The 18,799-nt window shown below is 49.6% G+C and overlaps 3 protein-coding genes across 3 annotated transcripts; all 3 read right to left on the bottom strand.

The window, feature by feature from the left end:
- Window positions 1-43: 43 nt before the first annotated feature.
- LOC123185988 (glucan endo-1,3-beta-glucosidase-like) lies at window positions 44-2,073 on the bottom strand. The gene is made up of 3 exons (XM_044597790.1): window positions 903-2,073; window positions 503-821; window positions 44-399 (listed from the first exon to the last, which is right to left on the bottom strand). The coding sequence occupies exons 1-3, from the start codon at window positions 1,938-1,940 to the stop codon at window positions 374-376; spliced, it is 1,383 nt and encodes a 460-aa protein (XP_044453725.1). The 5' UTR covers window positions 1,941-2,073; the 3' UTR covers window positions 44-373.
- Window positions 2,074-4,473: 2,400 nt separating this feature from the next.
- LOC542793 (ubiquinol oxidase 1a, mitochondrial) lies at window positions 4,474-6,841 on the bottom strand. Its single transcript, XM_044602916.1, has 4 exons — window positions 6,395-6,841; window positions 6,098-6,226; window positions 5,008-5,496; window positions 4,474-4,863 (listed from the first exon to the last, which is right to left on the bottom strand). The coding sequence occupies exons 1-4, from the start codon at window positions 6,701-6,703 to the stop codon at window positions 4,804-4,806; spliced, it is 987 nt and encodes a 328-aa protein (XP_044458851.1). The 5' UTR covers window positions 6,704-6,841; the 3' UTR covers window positions 4,474-4,803.
- Window positions 6,842-11,759: 4,918 nt separating this feature from the next.
- LOC123185987 (uncharacterized) lies at window positions 11,760-14,802 on the bottom strand. Its single transcript, XM_044597789.1, has 11 exons — window positions 14,597-14,802; window positions 13,781-13,888; window positions 13,641-13,682; window positions 13,457-13,552; window positions 13,292-13,384; window positions 13,050-13,160; window positions 12,926-12,964; window positions 12,790-12,840; window positions 12,495-12,572; window positions 12,164-12,360; window positions 11,760-12,077 (listed from the first exon to the last, which is right to left on the bottom strand). Exons 1-10 carry the CDS (start codon window positions 14,762-14,764, stop codon window positions 12,301-12,303), a joined length of 846 nt encoding a protein of 281 aa, XP_044453724.1. The 5' UTR covers window positions 14,765-14,802; the 3' UTR covers window positions 11,760-12,077; window positions 12,164-12,300.
- Window positions 14,803-18,799: the final 3,997 nt, after the last annotated feature.

Below are 18,799 nucleotides of genomic sequence, written 5' to 3'. Positions count from 1 at the left end.
CTAACTCAAATAGGTCAAACTCGCAAATTTGACAAACATGAGGACAAAAATGTATAAGAAATAAGTTGGGACACCAGATGTAACCATGCAACAATTTAAGGTTCTAAAAACATTTTGTTTCACAACATTGCTATACGGACGACAAAATCAGACAACTCATGAACGACAGTGATAATCTGGCCGCACACATGCATGCCCACAGCGGTGCAACGGCAGTTGGATTTGTTGTCGTCCACACATTGTCCATGTTTTGTCATAGAGCAGTTTCGTTTCTTTCGTCTTCTAATTTGACAGACAAAGTTGCATGAGAAACATGCTGGACACCAAACACAATGACAAGTCATGTCGCTTCTTGCCAAGTACAGTACGCCCTCTATGTAAAGTTGCAACTTCCAAAACCTGCCATGGAAAAACAGAGTATGTCGCCGTGTAATAATTAGAGACAAGATCGATCCAGCTGAAATACTTGGCGTAGAAGAAGAAGAGGAGGAAGAAGTCTTACTTGGGTCAACGGTGGTGACGACGCCGGTGCGACCGAAGTCGCAGTCGAACGCGTGCTGCCCGTTGCTCCGAAAATAGAGGTTCATGGCGTACGCCGCGTGGGCCTGGACCGTGTCCGGCTCGTAGCAGCGCCCGCCCGGCCGTATCGGACCACAGTCCATGCCCCCTCCGCACACGAAGTCGATGTTCTCCTGCAGCACCGCCGCGTCCGCTGCCGGCGTCGGCACGCACCAGTGCCGACCGCCCGAGTCCGCCGCTCCTGCGTCTGGCACCGGCGCCGGCGCCGCCGGTGTTACCTTGGAGCTCACCGGCCCAACGGACTGCACGCACGCAATGTGGCTAGTTAACATCACCGTGAGAAAGAGCGGAGTGTAGAACCGATGGTGGCACGAATGAATTACCTCCGGAGCGGTGAGGATCCCGGCGTCGTAGATCGGCGTCATGTCGGCGTGGAACAGGCCGAAGTGATGCTCGGACATCGGGCCGGGCTTCAGGTTCTCGTCGAAGAGGGAGAAGATGGAGACCTCGAAGGTGCGGTTGGGCATGAGCGGCGTGCCCACGCCGGACCCGAGGTGGCGGATGGCGTTCCTGTTGTAGTCCCCGGCGTGGTCCGCGCCCGCGCCGACCTCCCAGTCCTCCCCGGCCCACGGCCACCCGGTCTCGGCCACGACGACGTCGACGTCACCAAAGCCGAGCCGCTCCATCGCCGAGTGCACGGCGTCGAGCTGCGCGTCCAGCGCGTTGGTGTACACCAGCCCGGTGCCGGCGTCCGTGACGCCCTCGGCGCCCACCCTGAACAGCGCGAAGTCGAGCCCCGCGTCGCTGGTGAGGCCGTAGAACGGGTACGCGTTCACCATGAAGGGCGCGCCCGTCGCGCGCAGGAAGGCGAGGAGCGGCTTGACGACGGCGGCGTCGTACCCCTCACGGAACCGCGCGGCGGACGGCGGCGTGGACACGGCGAGGACGCCGAGGGAGTGCGCGGCGGAGACCTTGATCTGCCGGTGCAGCGACGTGGCGAGCAGGGCCGCGTGCAGGTTCTGCATGGCCGGCACGAGGCAGAGCAGCAGCGTGCGGTTGGCCTGCGAGATGACGTCGCGGCCCACGAGGATCCGCGACACGTTGGTCCCGGCCGCCGCGTGGGGCGCGACGCTGTCGCGCACCCACTGCCGAGCGAAGGCGACGCTGTCGGCGACGCGCGGCACGAGGGCGTTCGGGACGGTGACGTCCACGGCGAGGCCCATGCCGGCGAAGGCGCGCAGGGCGAGCGGGTCGGCGTTCAGGAGCCTGACGCGGTCGAGGACGGTGCCGCGGGCGAGGAACCGCGCGACGTCGGCCGGCGGCGGGAGGCTCGTCGCCCGCCTGCCGTAGGTGACGCCGATGCCGGCCGCGTCCGCCGCGGCGATCGACGACAGCAGGAGGATCAACATCGGCGCGTGCATCGTCGTCGACTACCGTATGCCGCTTCAGTTCAGCAGCAGTAGTCGAGTGATGTGTGAAGAAATCGGGGAGAGATCCTTTTATCAACAAAGAAAGACGAGCAGTGTGCAGTTACTAGTAGCACTGAGGAGTGATTTGCACTGTGGTTATTTACTTATTTCTGGAGTATGGCTTGAGAGGGTTGCTAACCGAACAAGATTCTTTTCTTTGGCTCTGAGCTATACGCATGAACATGTTCTTTCCTTGGCTCTCTATTTTGTTCTACCTTGCGATGCATGCTAGCTTTGTCCCTTTCTTGACGCACACTGCGAATTGACGCTGACAATTCCGATGGGAGATGAAGATTCCCACACAGCAACCGTGCCTATCACAATGGAGAGAATGACTAGAAAGCAAGATACTATTTTTGAAAGACCATCGGCGTGTCAGTTGCATGGTCCTATCCCACAGCTCGAAATGAAGTTGAATTTCTCTTCATTTGCGGAATATACCTTCCCCTCGCACAAAGTGACTATGGAAAGCCTTCCTCCCCTCGGTCTTCGCGACCGAGCCTATGAATTCGCATCCCTTCTACTTGCCGCTCTGATGGCCAATGTCAGGGTGGGAATCCTGATGCCTCGGCTTCGGCTATTAGATTGATTAGGGTTTTAGTCCTCGCAGGATCTACGCTAGGACAGATGGCAGCACTTTTTCTTCGAGTCAGTCTTACAGACTCCAATCCTCCTTCAAGTTCGTTCATCGGAATGGATTAAGCAGACCTTCGGTGTAGAGTCCTGCTACCTCCTCGGGGTGCTGAAGTTAGGTTTTTACTTGTGCATACGCGAAGACGAGATTTGGTGTCATATTTCTTTTAGATCAATTCAAGGTTTTAATGTCGATGACTATGGCTTTTGTGGTGTCGATCCTTGCACGTGCACGAGACTTCAACACCTCGTTGTAATTTTTATAATGTTTGAGATGCTTTGTACTTTCGGTAAACTTTTATAATCGATCAGAGGTCTTTTCATGAATAGTGAAAAAAAGAAATACACCACTCTTTTTCTCTACAACGGACGATTGACTATTTCACATTGAACAGTAAATTATGGCACTTGCGAGGATTCAGAACTAGAAAGGGTTCAGAAATGCACGTTGAGAGCATGTACAGCTGGATCCATCAAATATCACCCCTCAAACGTCTGTGAACACGTTAGGATGCGTCCGCAGACAACACTTGGTCACCCCTCAAATGTTTGCGTCCACAACCGTATCCCTCATACCAAATCCTCTAATCCATTCATTCCCATGCAAACACACGCACACACACACGCACACGCACACACACACACACACACGCACGCGCGCGCGTAGTTTCAGTAGTTCATCATACATGCCATCGGACTACCGAAAATTGGCATGTTAGAGTTATGGAGAAACTTCATTCATGCCTGCCAGTGTCCTTACCCTTCCTTGTCCTTTTTGTCCCCGTAGCGCTTGAAGATGCAATACGGGTCAAGGAAGATTTGCTCGCTCCTGAAGCTATAGGGGTTGGATGCGGCACCCTCATCCCCATCCTCCTCATCCGCACAGAGCAGCTCATAGAGGCCACAGATAGCCTAGCTTTGCTCCAGTGCGAAGGCACACGCGGCCCGGGCTTGTCGCTTCACCCAAATGCGGGCACGAGCGTCTTCGATAGCCCTGGCCTCCGAACCCTTGTGCGGGCGGGGAAGCACGACTTCGATGGCGTTCCACGCCTTGCTCCTTGCACGGCGGGCACATCGGTCCTCGGTCGCAGTCTTGCTACCGCACCTTGGGCATTGCATCCGAGGCAGTGGGGCAGTGCTTGCGTTTACCTTGGGCTAGGATTTGGACGACATCGCGAGGATGACCCACCGTAGGGGTTTTGCGACCAGCCCGGGAAAGGCCAGTGCGGAGCGCCTGTACTGCCACAAGTTCTGGAGCCTCCGCGGTTGGCCGCCTTGAGCTGCCAGCGCCCACTTGCATGGAAGCAATGTGGAGCCTCCACGGTTGGCCGCCTTGAGCTGCCAGCGCCCACTTGCATGGAAACAATGGATTCCCATCAGAAGGATTGAATGGCGGAACGCGGGGTAAATTTGGTAAATTTGTTTCCTCCTGGGATCATTGAAGAGCCAAGTGGACGAAGTTTCCGGACTCGAATCCTTTGCCCGCCATGCCGGAGATGAGCTATGATTGGATTGGAGGGGGGCAGGGAGGAAGTGGAGTGGCAAGCGGCTATGGCTCGGGGTGGGCCAGGTTATGCTGGGTCTGACATGATGGACGCGTTAGGCCTTCTAATAATTGCCCTCATAGATATGCGGGGTTTAAAGGATGCGGAACAGCCCGAATAGGATGGTTTGAAGGGTTGCGTTGATTCTGTGACTGATCAATGATCGGGTGAAAGGTTTTTGATCAGTTCGCCCCGGGAAGGCGTGGGATGCTCAGAATTCTGTCAAAAAAAAAAGTCCAACCGTCAGAAGCCCGACTATGAGGAAAGACGTCAAGCCACAAACACCTAATCTACTGCAGATCAGAAAATTCAACATTAGCAAGGAAAAGGAAGAATATTCAAATAGGGTATATGTACATAGCGAGGTAGATCAATGGTGGTCTGATAACGAAGACATTGTGGCGTACGCCAAATAGGTTCATCTTAGAGCGAAATGGTGGTTCAACAATATCCTAGATACGTAACTGACAAGCACACTGCTTATTTCTCAGTACTCGATAGTTACCAAACGAGCAACAATTGCAACATCCTATACAGCTAAAGAGCTCTCATTTCCTCTGCCTTCAAAACGAAACACTCATTTGCTTGGTGGTAGTAGCAGTAGTAGCGTTGCAAAATTCAGCAGAACACGGCCAGCCTCAGTGGTATCCGATCGGCGCCGGGGTGGCCTTCAGCTGCATACCCTGGTAGTACACGTCCTGCACGGCACAATCGACAAGACCAAATCAGCATGCATCATCAGAAGTTCAGAACCAATCCACATAAACAGATGAGCATGGACTGGCCAGGAAATGGGGTCAGGATTGACTTGCTGATCTTGTGGGATTTGGAAGGATGCGTACCGATGCGAAGTGGTTGACGTCGCGGTGGTGAGCCTCGTCGGCGCGGACCACGGTGACCACGTCCTTGAGGGTGGCGTTGGCAGGGAGGCGCCAGTAGTCGATGGCGATGGCAGGGGCGGGGACGTTGTCGATCTTGCCGTCGTCGAGGTCCTTGAGGAACTCGGTGTAGGAGTGGACGGCCTCCTCCTCGAGGTACCCGACGACGCGGTGTGCGAACTTGGGCGAGATGAGGTAGCCGAAGAAATAGGCGTTGAAGAAGACGCCCTGGACGGCGATGACGAGGGCGCGCTCGTACCACCTCGGCTGCGCCACCTCCATGAAGGTCATGAGGTGCATGCGCTCGTTCTCGGCCTCCTCCAGCAGCGCGCGGATCCAGCCGCCGCTCTGCTCGAAGCGCCGGAGGGAGCGCAGGTGCAGGAGCATGCCGCCCACCATCCCCGGCACGGCGGCAACAGTCTCCAGCATCATTGCGCGGCAGCCGTACCTCCTCTGCATCCAATTTGAAGGGTCAGCTTCAGATCATGATGAACTTCAAAATACAGAGTGGAGATCAAGATGATACAGCTTGTGCAAAAATCATGATAAACAGATGCTTTAATAAAGTAAAGTACATGGCAAAACAAATGGCATCCTCTCTGGTGCTTTAATCAATAATAAAATGTCCGATGTAGTAGCATGTCAAGGTCGCCATGTTATTTGTGTTTCCAGTTCCTAATGTTTGCTGACAGTCTATAATCTGTCGATACTTCCATCCACTGTCAGCGGATTTCTCCAGCACGCGATTATCCACAGTAATCTGATGCAGAATATAAAACACCCATCCCCACGAACGAACGATTAGGTAAAAAATACTCGGGATGACGGCTTGGGTCCGCGTTCTAAATAGCAAGTCCAAACGCCGTCTCCCCGGAAAGCAGGGGGGAACAGAATCAAAAGCGTGACAGGGACCATGCTACATCCGTCACCCACGAGGCCATGACACGCAAAGACGCAGACACCGCCGATCGTGCTGTCTTCGGCGAAACGGGTTGGACTAAAAAACACGGAACGAACCATCCGGCGGTTGTGGCGGCCGGTGAGGCGCGCGTACCTGGAAGAAGATGTCGGTGGGGAAGCGCAGGGACTTGACGGTGTAGTAGGCGATCTTGTCGAGCATCGTGTTGGGCACGTGGTGCTTGGTCAGATCGATCGACGTGTCAGCGGTGTACGTCTCCCATGGCTGCGGCGGGCAACAAAACCAACCAATCAATCACAGACGGCGGCGGCGCAGCAAGGAAATAAAATAACAGCGCCAATCGACCGCGTACGCGCTCCGATCTGGCACCCGTCGCCGGCGACGGAACCGAAACGGGAAAAGCAGAGCAGAGGAAGCAAGGGAAGAGCGTACCCTGAAGCAAGACCACTTCCACTCGGTGCCGTCCTCGCGCACCAGCTTCTTCGACTGCTCGATCCCCCAGTAGCTGCTGATGGCCACCTCCTTCTTCTCCCCGTCGCCCTTGGCCGCCTCCGCCTTGACCCCCTTGGCCGCCTCATCCTTGACCTGCGAGGCCGCGGAGGTGGACATCATCCGCACCCACGCGCCCTCACCTCCACCGAGGGCGGTCCTGGCCGCCGGGGACGCGGTGGTGGCGAAGAGGCGGCCGGCGCCGGCGCCGGCGCGGCGGAGGAGGACCGATCCGGCCATCCGGGAGCTCATCTGGGCGCCGAGGAACGCCTCCGCGAATCACAATCCGGGACGGGCCGTCGTTTGATGCTGACGCACGCTTGCCCTTGTTGCTGCGGTGGGTGGTTGGGGTGGGGTTGGGGGGTTGCGGGTTGCGAATGGAAGGGTCTTTTGGCCGAGGGATTTTATATCGGGAAGGAGGAGCGATGGCGGAGGCGGCGAGGGCAGGGGTGGGGCCGCGGCGTCAGTGGCGGGGGGGCCGTGCCTGCCTCCCGGGGATCCCAGAAACTGAGGAGGCCTTTTCTTCTCCTCCAAGTCGATCGATCGCATTAATTTTGGTCGTTGCGATTTTCTTCCCCCCCTTTTTCCCCCCTTCCGCGTGGAGACGGCCTGTGACCACTGGCATCCAACGAGAGGCTCACGTGTTCGCGGCTTTGCGACCGGACTGGCGTGCGTGTGATGCCTAGGCGGGACACGAATTACGCCTCGTGGTTAGCCATGTAAGCACTCGTTTTAACTTCAATTTAATTTAATTTTAAAGTTTGTTTATTTTGCGGGCATTTTTTTATATTGTACGTATTTTTTTAGGCCAGTGGCTGCTAAGGGATTACTTTACTTTAAGCTTGCAAAAGTGAACGTATTCAATTTGTGACGGTGTGCCTCCACTCATGGAGTTTGGTTAGTGGTAGAATATAATATGTGAGACAGTGTCATGCACAATGAACGACGATTTTTTTTGAAAAAACTAATTGTTATTTTTTTAAACCGGGAAAGGGATCATCGAAGCCTGGCTGTACAATCAGGTTCTGAAGTAGTTCTCGTAGGAGAGGAATATTCTGTTTAGCACCCTTTCACACTTGGCGGGTACGTGCAGCCGTTTATCTTTATCACGGTTGGCAAATATCTGGCGAAAAGGAAACAAAGCGAAATGAGAGATGTGTTCCGGCAGATGCCCATCCATCCATCCCAATATTTACTTGTGGACCAAGAAAGAACCCGTCAAACGGGGCAACCGCTATTAATAGATCCATATAATCTCTAACAGCTAACACAGCACCGGAACGTGACCAAATACGGCCCTCCTGTCCTGCGTGAGCTAACTACTGTAGCAGCTAGAAGCATCTGGGATCTTGCTTTGCTTGGGAATAGCAATCATCTTTGGTGGCCTTGTGCTTGCCATGCTTGTGTTTCTTCTAAGATTGTAACACACTTGTGCCATCAGTTGGATGTGTTGGCTCTTGCTTCCTTTTTGTTCTCTCGGTTATTTTCACCGTGGTTTGACTCGTTCGACCATGCTAGCCAGTTTGTGATTGGCAAAATGGAAAATGCATAGTGAAATTTTGGATTTTGTTTGATTGTGAAATTTGAGATGCACGGTACAAATCCCGTGATTACAAAATTGTGACTATTTGATCATCGGCGCCCCGCTTCGAGGTTTCCATCTCAAACTCAACCAATGCCAACCCATCACATCACGCTCTGGTCTCCTCTCCGGCGAGCGACCAACCTACCTTCAAGACGACGACGACAACGAGAAAGCTTCCTCATCGGAGACCTTCAGGAAGTACGGGCTTCGCATGTTAGGCCTTGGCTCTTGGGGGTGATTTCAACATAATTACATCCACCGCTGGTAAGAACAACCACTGCATGAATTGTTGTGTCAGGCATTGCTTCCGGTTGTTCATCGTGGATGAGGAACTTCGTGACCTCTGTCTTCATGGGCGCCGCTATACTTGGCCGAACGAGCGCGATCATCCACGCTCTTTCGGAACGATCGCGTTCTCTTCGCATCCTATTGGGAAGTCCTCACCTGCATTTTGCCCGATGTGCTGTCGCTCCTCTGGTGCATCGGATAACTGCCCGCTCTTTTGTGGATTGAACGGCTCGCTTCCACTTTGAGCACTTCTGGCCGCAGCTCGAGGGCTTCCTAGAAGCCATCTTCAAAGCATGGCAATCGGTGACCCCGTACCCCGACCATTTCCGCCACCTCTATTCGCGTCTTCTGGCCACTCCTCGCCCACTCCAGAGCTGGAGCGCCTGCACCATCGACAACGTCACCCTTCATCTAAAGGCCGCCCGTAAGGTTATCGCTTGCTTCGGCGCCGTGCAAGACCTTCGGCTGCTCTCTGCCTTTGAAATCTGGCTCAGCCGCAAGCACAAGGTTGTGTACCTTGGGCTGGCACGCCTCGACCGATCCATTACCTTCCTTCATTTCTTTTGGCTCATGAATGGAAAGATTACCTCTCGCCTGCCATCATTTGCATGCCTCGCACAGGATACAAAAGAACCACATATTCTCTCTCAAGGTGGGGGATGCTTTCGTCTCGAAACTGGATGATCTGGCAGGGCTGCATATGACCACCTCACCAACATCCGTAGCACCGTCGACGTGCATGATTTCACCATTAATCTGGCCAAGATCCATCATGTTACGTTCGATCTTTCCAAACTAGGCACCCCTTTTCTAAGGATGAGATCTGGGTGGCAGTGAAGTCTCTTCCTGCCGGCAAGGTGCCCGACCCCAATGGATTCTTGGCAGTTGTTGGACCATGATCAAGGCCAATGTCTGTGCGTCCTTTGATAAGCTATACACTCTAAACGGGAGGGGTTTCCAGAAGCTCAATGAGGCTGTCATTACTTTGCTGCCCAAGAAGCCGCATCCTGAGTCCCTTCATGATTTTTGGCCGAACCTCTTTGCCAAGCTTTCGTGAAAGTGCTCTCACTTCGCCTCATGCCCTAGCTTAGGGCAATGGTCGCTGAACGTTACATCCACGATAACTTGTTGGTGCAATAGACTCTGCGCCTCCTACACAACCTGAAGTTGTCGTGGATGCTGCTCAAGCTTAATATTGTGTGTGCTTTTGATTCAGTTTTGTGGGCCTTCCACGTCGACACCTTGGTGCATCTCGGATTTGGTCATTGCTTTATAGCAATCTTTTGGTCTACTAGACAAAAAAAAAAATGTTTGCTCTACAGGTTTTGGTATGCTGTTGGAGCCGATTTTTTGCCCCCAAAAGAAGAAAAACTGTTTTTTGTTTACATGGTGTTTTTTTGTTTTGCTGCTGGAGACGCTCTAACAACACTGAGCAGTACTCTTGCATGAACGATAACAGCTAGAAGCATATGAGATTTTGTTTAGAGTGCTACTCTCTATGTATACTAATGTAAGACGTTTTTGCAGTTTAAGAGGTCGTACTTCCCATGCTGCGTCTCTGTGCGCGCGCGTGAATTCCATTTTGGAGAGTAGAAATCGAGTTTGATTCTTTGATCATGAAAACAACGTCCCATTGGTTACAAAGTTTGACTGTTTGATCATGAATTTTATTTGCAGAGTAGGAACCCCTCGATTAAAAAGTTTGATTGACTGGCCTTGATATTCAATTTGAATATCCATTCCTCGATTAACTAAGATACACACATAGAACACACACTATGGGTTGGGCTTATTGATCAACGGTGATTTGTGCGGGATTCATCATTTTCTCTGTTCGGTTCACTTGGACTATCTGACAACATTCGCATAAAAAAAAGAGACGACAAGTGACCAGGCATGCCTCAAATTTCACTTCTTGCATCCGGACATCTCATATTAGATTCTTATATCCATATAAAGACATGAAAAGAAAGTAGAACCTACGTACTACGTCGATCCTAGCTACTCCTCGTCGGAGATAACGACGATCTCCGTGCCCGGCTCCGGCAGCATGAGCGGTAGCTGCAGCTCCGGCGCCTCCGCTCTGGCCTCCTTCGCCTCTATCTCCGCGTCGAGCTCGGCGAAGAGCGCGTCCAACTCCGCCTGCCAGAGGAACGCCTTGTTGGCCTCGACATAGGCCTCATCCTGGATGGACTCCAGGATTGCCTGCTGCTCTGCCATCTCGTCGGTCTGACAACGGCGAACTCCGCCTGCTCCTGCTTGAAGGCCGGCACCTACTGGTCCGGCTCCTCCACCTTCATCGGAGCCATCTCCTCCTCCTCCGCTTCCCCCAGCTGCTCCTCCTCCTCCGGCTCCGGCGAGTCTGGAGGCAGCCCGACAGCGATGCGGGCGATGCGATGCGGGCGATGCGCGCCGCTTGCCTCGCCCGGATCTCCTGCTAGATCTCGTAGCAGTGCTCCAACGTCAGCATGGCGTAGTAGGTGATCTTGCTCCGAACCATGGCAGAGTGTCAGAGCGTGGGCGAAGCGTCTGTGGGAAGAGCGCCAGAGCGGGAGAGGGAGGAGGTGGATGGGCTCGAACTGGCGGCGCGAAGATGGGGGAGGGGGATGGGTTAGGGTTGCGGGACACCGGCCGACTTAAATAGCCGGATTTGGTCTTGGGTGGCGAGCCGGAGCGGCGCCAGCGGTGTTCACACCGCGGCGACGAACACGGCATCCGTCAGACCGCCAGGTTTCCAGGCGTTTCTACGTGGGACCCCGCCGTCAGATCCACATGGCTTGCGTGCTCGGGCACCCCCATATCCGTCGGTCAGCCCGAGCGTTTGAGGGCCGTTTGAGGGGCACGTCTGGGTCAAAAAATCGTGACCGGGTGGCCTGCCCGGACATATGAGGCGAATTTGAGATGTCCGGCTGTAGATGCTCTAATCCAACTACACCCCTGCAAACACAACCAGATGCGCACCACCAGTTGCGGAGCTTGAAGGCCAACCCTGGGCGGGCCAAAATGGAAGAAATAGCCAGTGGGCCGGAGTTCTAAGGCCGAACAGTAAAAAAAGTTGTGTATAAATTTCAATATATTCGGCGGGCCATGGCCCATCCGGCCTTGCTGTAGCTCCACCATTGCGCACCACCTGATTTAAACAATGAATTATTTTGCATTATCAACCATAAAATGTTCAGCCTGCCCTGGTGTTTGGTGATTTGTGAGACTCCACTTTTTGCTAAAACCAAAGTAAGTAGTACCAAGTAAAGTGTGAGCAAACAGCGATCCCAGCGGCAGAGGGAGAGTATATGCACAAGACGACCCAATGTAGCCCAAGCAGCGAGGCCTGATAGCAATTCGGCCCAGTGAAAAATACGAGAGCAGCTCAGCCAAGTGGCTACCCTAAAAAACAAATCTCAGCCAAGTACAGAAAATCAGACAAGTGGCTCATAAACATAACATGACGCAGGAAGTTGTAGGAACACACTCAAACATCACATGACTAGTAGCAGTACTTGCTATACTACTGTGCTCCTACTTGGTAAGATCTACGAGTCTGATCTCTGGTTCATTGTTCGTTGCATACAGGTTTGGCAATTTCTATCTTCTCTCTGATATCATCACAGGATTCGGGTTTTCTCCTCTGAATAAATAAATGATTTGCGCTTAGCATAATGGTATCTTTGAATAGGTATGTATATATCAAGATGCAATTTCATTCAAGCACAGTACCAGCTTTTTAACTGCCTCTGCAATCAACTCCTCTGGTACCTGAGGCGATCAGACATGAAAACAAATCAAATATAAAAACATATAATCCACTGGATACAATCCCACACGCATATCACAGTACTTACTTCCTCGGGAACGCCCGCCCCTGCCGTGCTACAAAGAAACTGAAAAGATGAAGAAAACACGCAAAAGAAGAGCCTACCGCCTTTTCCATCATGGAACAATCATCCTCTATGGAATATTTTATGCTATCTTGCAATGACTAACACTTGTTCAGGTTATAATCTTCCTTCAAAGTATCTCTGATACTCTCCTGTGCATTCTTGAGGAAAAAAAAATACATTACCAAGTATGTACAGATTTAAGCGCAATGAGAGCACACATATAACTTGGTTGCCGTAAACAAAGAAGATATCAAATTAGGCGCAATTACAAACAAATATTAGGATAGTATACCTCAATAATCACTCCTATAGGTTTGGCAATGTCTATCTTCTTTCCGATATAGCCATCATAGAATATGGGTTTTATCCTCTGGATAAATAAATGATTTTCGCTTAGCATAATGGTATCTTTGAAATAGGCATGTACTCCCTCCATTCCGAATTAGTTGTCTTAGATTTATCTAGATACAGATATATCTAGACACGCTTTAGTGTTATAGGTACATCCGTATCTTGACACATCAAAGACAACTAGTTTGGGACGGAGATAATATATAGCAAGGTGCAATTTCATTCAAACACAGTACCAGCTTTTTAACTGCCTCTGCAATCAACGCCTGAGCTTCATCCACTGGTACCTAAGGCAGTCAGATGTGAAATCAAATCAAATATAAGAACATATAATCCACTGGATCGATCCCACATGCATATCATAGTACTTACTTCCTTGGTAATGCCTGCCCCTGCCGTGCAACGAAGAAACTGAAAAGATAGAGGAAAGAAGCAAAAGAGATAAGCATGCATGTTACGAATTCTAAACTTGAAAATTGTCTGAAGAAGAGCCTACCGCCGTTTTCATCCCGGAACAGTCATCCTCTATGGCATATTTTATGCTCTCTTGCAGTGAAGGGCACTTGTTCAGCTCATAGACTTCCTTCAAAGTATTTCTGAAACTCCCCTGTGCATTGTCGAGGAAAAAAATATACATTACCAAGCATATTCAGAGTTCATTAACACCAGGAATTAATCAGAATTACATGGATAATCAACACATGTGCAGAAGAATGGGTTACAGTGCCGAATGTTAACCTTTTGTTGAGTGACCCGCTTCCAAATCTCAAAATAGAGATCATCGGACCCATTACACCAAGTAGCCTCGAAGCTCATGTAAGTAAAACAATCCTGCATCAAAAGAACGGATCTGTCAGATGCAAACCACAAAAAAAAAGCTAGTGATTATGATAGGGATCATACATCGAAGCCAATACGAGCTAAATGTGGTGTGATATAGGAAAAGCGAGTGGCGATCTTAGTTGCTTGATAAATTCCTCTTGTCCGAATCTTGTTTACCTAAAAAACAGAGGAATTACCATGGTGGTGCAGCACATACAGAAACAGTGCCATTCATTATTTTTGTGTGGTCATGTAATGTACTTACAGTACGAGATGAAAACTTCCTCGGTAGACAATCTTTCAACCACTGTATCAATCAAAATTAAAAAAAGAAGGTTGTGAGTCCCCTAACAAAAATCCAATCACTGCAGGAAAGCTAGTCTTGCTTGACTTAATGATGTATACCTCAAGTTCCCTTAATAATGTTTCAAAGTACTTGATGTATTCAAGTTGCATCTCGTAGCTATGAAAGTAACTTCTGTACGCACCCCAGAAAGCATACTCACCATGACCCTACATCAAAATGAAGGTAACAAGGAAACACATGGTTCAGAATGTCTATTAGAATGACAAATATAACATGACAGAATGTAAATGGCAAGGAGTGAAAAAAAACAAGGGTTTGATAAAGGGCTAATAAAAACGTGCTAGTATTCATAAAATTAAATAAATCTATTGGTTCCTTTTAAATAAACTACCATTTCCAACAGGGAAAAAAATGCATATAACTACTTTACTAAAAGAATGATGGAACTCTATGAAGGCAAAAGTGGAAAGAAAAATATCCTAGAGTGGCACTATGTTAAAGTAGTCAGTTGGTCAGTTTTCAGATACCAATAATTTGATCATCTACATTTTCCAGCATATAATATTATGAAATTTTCATCCAGGAAGACAATTAGCACTCTGTAGATGTATTATGAACTCATCAATAAATTATTCTGTAATCTAGATCCTTCAATAAGTAAACAAATAACGTTTCAACCCTTTTTTGGATACAGACCACAAAGTCTCATTTGTTGTACTCCCTCCGGCCCATAATATAAGAGCGTTTTTGACACTAGTGTAGTGTCAAAAACGCTCTTATATTATGGGACGGAGGGAGTATATAGCATGGTTTTGAAATTCAGACAAATGGTCCGAACTAGCCATACTAACACAATGGAACACCAAAGGAAATTAAATGATCACACAAACACTGTGATCAAATTATATACGTACATGATCATGAGGAACTAGACGCTGGTAGTCACTCAGGCCAGCAGGCAGATCAGGGTCGAAGAACCAGTCTAATACACCTTTTCTCTCGAAGAAGCCAAAATATTGCATCTCCACGAGGAAATCTTTAGGAAATTCGTCCTTGTCAAGAAGATCCATTGGGCACTCCATCAGTTCAAGACGGCACAACTCATTCTTGGACTCCTTATTTAACAACTGTAGGAAATGATATCACCATTGGATCAAATTAGATAAGGATGTGAGTTTAAAGAAACCAGCATAAGTAGGATAGAACAAGTAGCATAAAGTTGCAAGGAACGCAGATGTACAGATTGAACAGCATTTAATAGATGACTGAAAAATAGAGGCATGGATGGATGGAACCTTGTAGGATCTGATGCGATACACCGCATGACGGAGGTCCATGCGAAAGCGAGCCATAAGGTCGAGTTTATTGGAAGTATCAACACGGGGGTCGAGAGGCAGCTGCTCCAAGTATCCATAGTACTCCTCAAAGCTGATATCCTCTCCCAAGCCCAATTTGTTCAGCTTCTGAATTATTTCGCCCACGTCTTCTTCTCTCTGTTTCTGGATAGCAGCGGTGTTGCCCTGGTTATGGGCAACGATGGGACAAGTGGTGCAGGAACTCGTTCTTTTTCTGAGCTGTGCAGTGGTTCTTTTCGTTGGAAAAGATGCATTGCTTTTCATGTGCTTCTTCTCTCCGGCAAGTCGTGCTTCAGTCTTGACTGGCCGCTGGATACCCTGCGTACGTCGGCGGAGCTGATCAGGGGGGCACGTCTTCTCCATTGCATTATGCTTCTGTGGAATCAAGCCTGTATCCACCTTCTCCCTTTGCTTCTGAGACATACATGCTTCAGTCTTGACAGGCTGCTTGATACCCTGCATCTGTCGGCGGAGCTGATCAGGAGGGCACATCTTCTCCATTGCATTATGCTTCTGTGGAATTGAGCCTGTATCCACCTTCTCCCTTCGCTTCTGAGACAAACCTGTTTCAGTCTTGACAGGCCGATTTATACCCTGTGTACGTCCGTGGAGCCGATCAGGGGGGCACGTCGTCTCCTTTGCACTATGCCTCTGTGGAGTCGAGACTGTATTCACCTTCTCTGTTCGCTTCTGAGACATCTCTCCGGCCAGAGGTGATTCAGCCTTGACAGGCCGATTGATACCCTGTGTACGTCCGCGGAGCCGATCAGGGGGGCACGTCTTCTCCTTTGCATTACGCTTCTGCAGAATCGAGCCTGTATTTACCTTCTCCCTTCGCTTCTGCAACATCTCTCCACGCAAGCCCATAACCGGCGACGGCGAACTCGCCTTTTCAAGGTGCTTCTGTGGCACCTCACGGCTTGAGCGTCTGTCTATTCGACCCCCTTCCCTTCGTCAATGCTCTCGTCTACAAAGATATTCAAAGAATCTCGTTCTATCCGTGGCAGCGCATCTGCCCAAACCCTAGCCAACAATTAATGGAGGTAAACAAACAAAATCCAAACCGGTAATGCTATAAATAAAGACATAAAAAACCAATTGGGGTAATAATGTCACGGAGGGGTACTGGCGGAGTTATTGCCGGCGACCCGACGCGTGGGAGTGGCAAGAGAGCTTTCCCTCGCCGGATGGAGGGCCGCGGCGGCCACGGCGGAGGTGGCTGCCGGAGATAACGGATCAATCTGGGACGAGCGAGGGAAACAAGACGGGAGGCGGCGGCCGGTTGGGGCCTTGGGGGCACAACGACGGATAGGGGGGAAGGGGACTACAGTGCACATCAGCGTTCACAGTACTCCCCCACACATGTGCCGTCTCCACCCCACGATCATCCGGTTGTGACCCGCGGAGCAAAAGTTTTGACCTCTCCCCCACACATGCGCTGTCTCCACCCCACGATGCATCATCACCGGTGTTGCTTTCGGTGACTAGCCACCGTATCCGCCGACACCCCATTGCCTCCTTTCACCCTCGCCGCCCTCCTGCCCCACTCCGAACCAATCATCGGTCGTTGTCGTCGCCGGAATCGAGCTCAAACACCACCGCCGCATCGATCCCGTCACCGGAAAGAGGCTCATATCTTCTTTCTCTGAGCCTCTCCGTCCACTGTTGGCCATCTCAAAAGCCCTGTCGGCCACTAGTATCTTCTCAATGTTGCAAGCTTGTCGTGACAGCTTCGCCGCCTTTCAAGTGTTTGACAATTTGCCTAGGTGAGTTAGTTTGTGCTTTTTCAGCTCGTTTTGTCCTTTGTCAATTGAATTGAACCGAGTCATTTGTCAAGATGAATAGATTAAGAGAGATGATCTTCAAGGACTTTCTTCATCGTCGGAGGAGGAAGAAGATGGTAACGACTTCAAAATGGCCAATGGCATGACCTTCAATGATCATTTTCAGCGGCTCAGGAGAGGATCACAATTCGGTCGTATACACCTCAACTGTGATAGAGCGGATGGCCATGCAAAGATCATGAGAGGCTATTTTGGCCCCAATCTAACCTATCCGGAGAAAGGGAGAAGTATTTTCGCCAGAGATTTCGGATGCACACAAGTCTATTTCTCACCATTGCAAAAGCTGTGGAGAGGCATGATGATTAGTTCAAACTTAGAAGGAGTGCATCTGGAGAGATACGTGTGAGTCCTTTCATGAAGTGTATCGCAACTGTTCGAGTGCTCGCCTACGGGTGTTCGGCCGACGCCATTTAGCGACTATGTCCGCATTGGAGAAGATGCAATCTTGGAGACCATTTGAAGGTACACAAAAGCCATTACTAATATCTTTGGGTCAGAGTACTTCAGGGCACCCAACGATGAAGATACCGAAACGCTGTTGGGATTGAGTGAAGGTTCAGTTGACTACATGCACTGGAAAGGTCAGTTCAAAGGCCACTGCAACGATCCAACAATCATTCTTGAGGTTGTTCCATCGGAGGATTTATGGATTTGGCATTCATTTTTAGGATTGTCTGGTTCTCATAATGACCTGAATGTGCTACCGAGATCACAACTGTTTGCTATGCTTGTTGTTGGAGATGCTCCTCCTTGAAAGTATGTTGTCAATGGCGGTGAGTACATGATAGGATACTATCCTGCAGATGGCATCTATATATCCTCCATGGGCCACATTTGTAAAGACAATCATGTGTCCTAAGGTAACTAGAGGTCTCACTTTGCAGCGCATCAAGAGTTGACAAGGAAGGTTGTGAAGAGAGCTTTTAGTGTGCTTTAGAAATGAGTTGCCATCATCCGTGGCCCTGCTGACCAGTGGAACTCCAAGGCCCTATGACAAATCATGACATGTTGCATCATCTTGCATAACACAATCATTGAAAATAAGAGAGGCATACCTGAGAACTTTTGCTACATCTCCAATGGGAATCCTGTTGAGCAGGAGCACAATGCAAACATGATATAAAGATTCCTCACAGCACACCACAACATCGAGAACCAAGAAGTTCATACCCAACTCCAAGATGATCTTGTTGAGCATCAGTGGCATCTCCATAGCACTTCATAGTTGTGCTTTTATCATGCTCTTTACTTCATTTGACCCCTTCTATGTGTTTGAATCTGAATAATATGGTTTCCAAATTTGAATAATTTGGTTTCTAATTTGAATTTGTAATATTCGTGAATTGTGTGAACCTTAATTATTATGTTTGGATTTAATATGTGTGCAAATATGTAGTTGGAATGTACTATGTAAACTAAAATTAGAAAGATTTGGCAAAAATATTTTTTTACTCTACTAAATTTAAGGGATCGGTTAGGAATGACACTTGTTTAGAGGAGCAAATATACTCCTCTGCCGTACCCTTCTCTAAATTATAGGGGATTGATTAGAGATGCCCTTAGTAGAGTAGAAGAACTAGGGCATATATATTCACCTTGGTTACCAAATATTAATATATTCAAAATATCATGTCAAAAATATATTCAAAATATGATCACTGGCTAGTTTAAGTTACATTTCATGGATAGTGAGTAGATTTAGAATGTTTTAGAAACACAATATAAGCGTAGACGCTGACAACACGCAAGCACAATCACCTATATGAACGTAAGCACACTATATTACTATGAGCACCTTCGAGAGAAATTTTGTGATCGACGAAGTTGCCACATGCACCTCGTAGTCGAAGGGCACGCCATGCTACCAAATAGTGCGAAAAAGCCTAAAAAGTTCAGAAAATATGCAAGCATTTCTGCC

The sequence above is a fragment of the Triticum aestivum genome, chromosome 2A (genome assembly GCF_018294505.1).
Source record: "Triticum aestivum cultivar Chinese Spring chromosome 2A, IWGSC CS RefSeq v2.1, whole genome shotgun sequence".
NCBI lineage: Eukaryota > Viridiplantae > Streptophyta > Magnoliopsida > Poales > Poaceae > Triticum > Triticum aestivum.
This window is presented reverse-complemented; position numbering and strand designations above follow the sequence as displayed.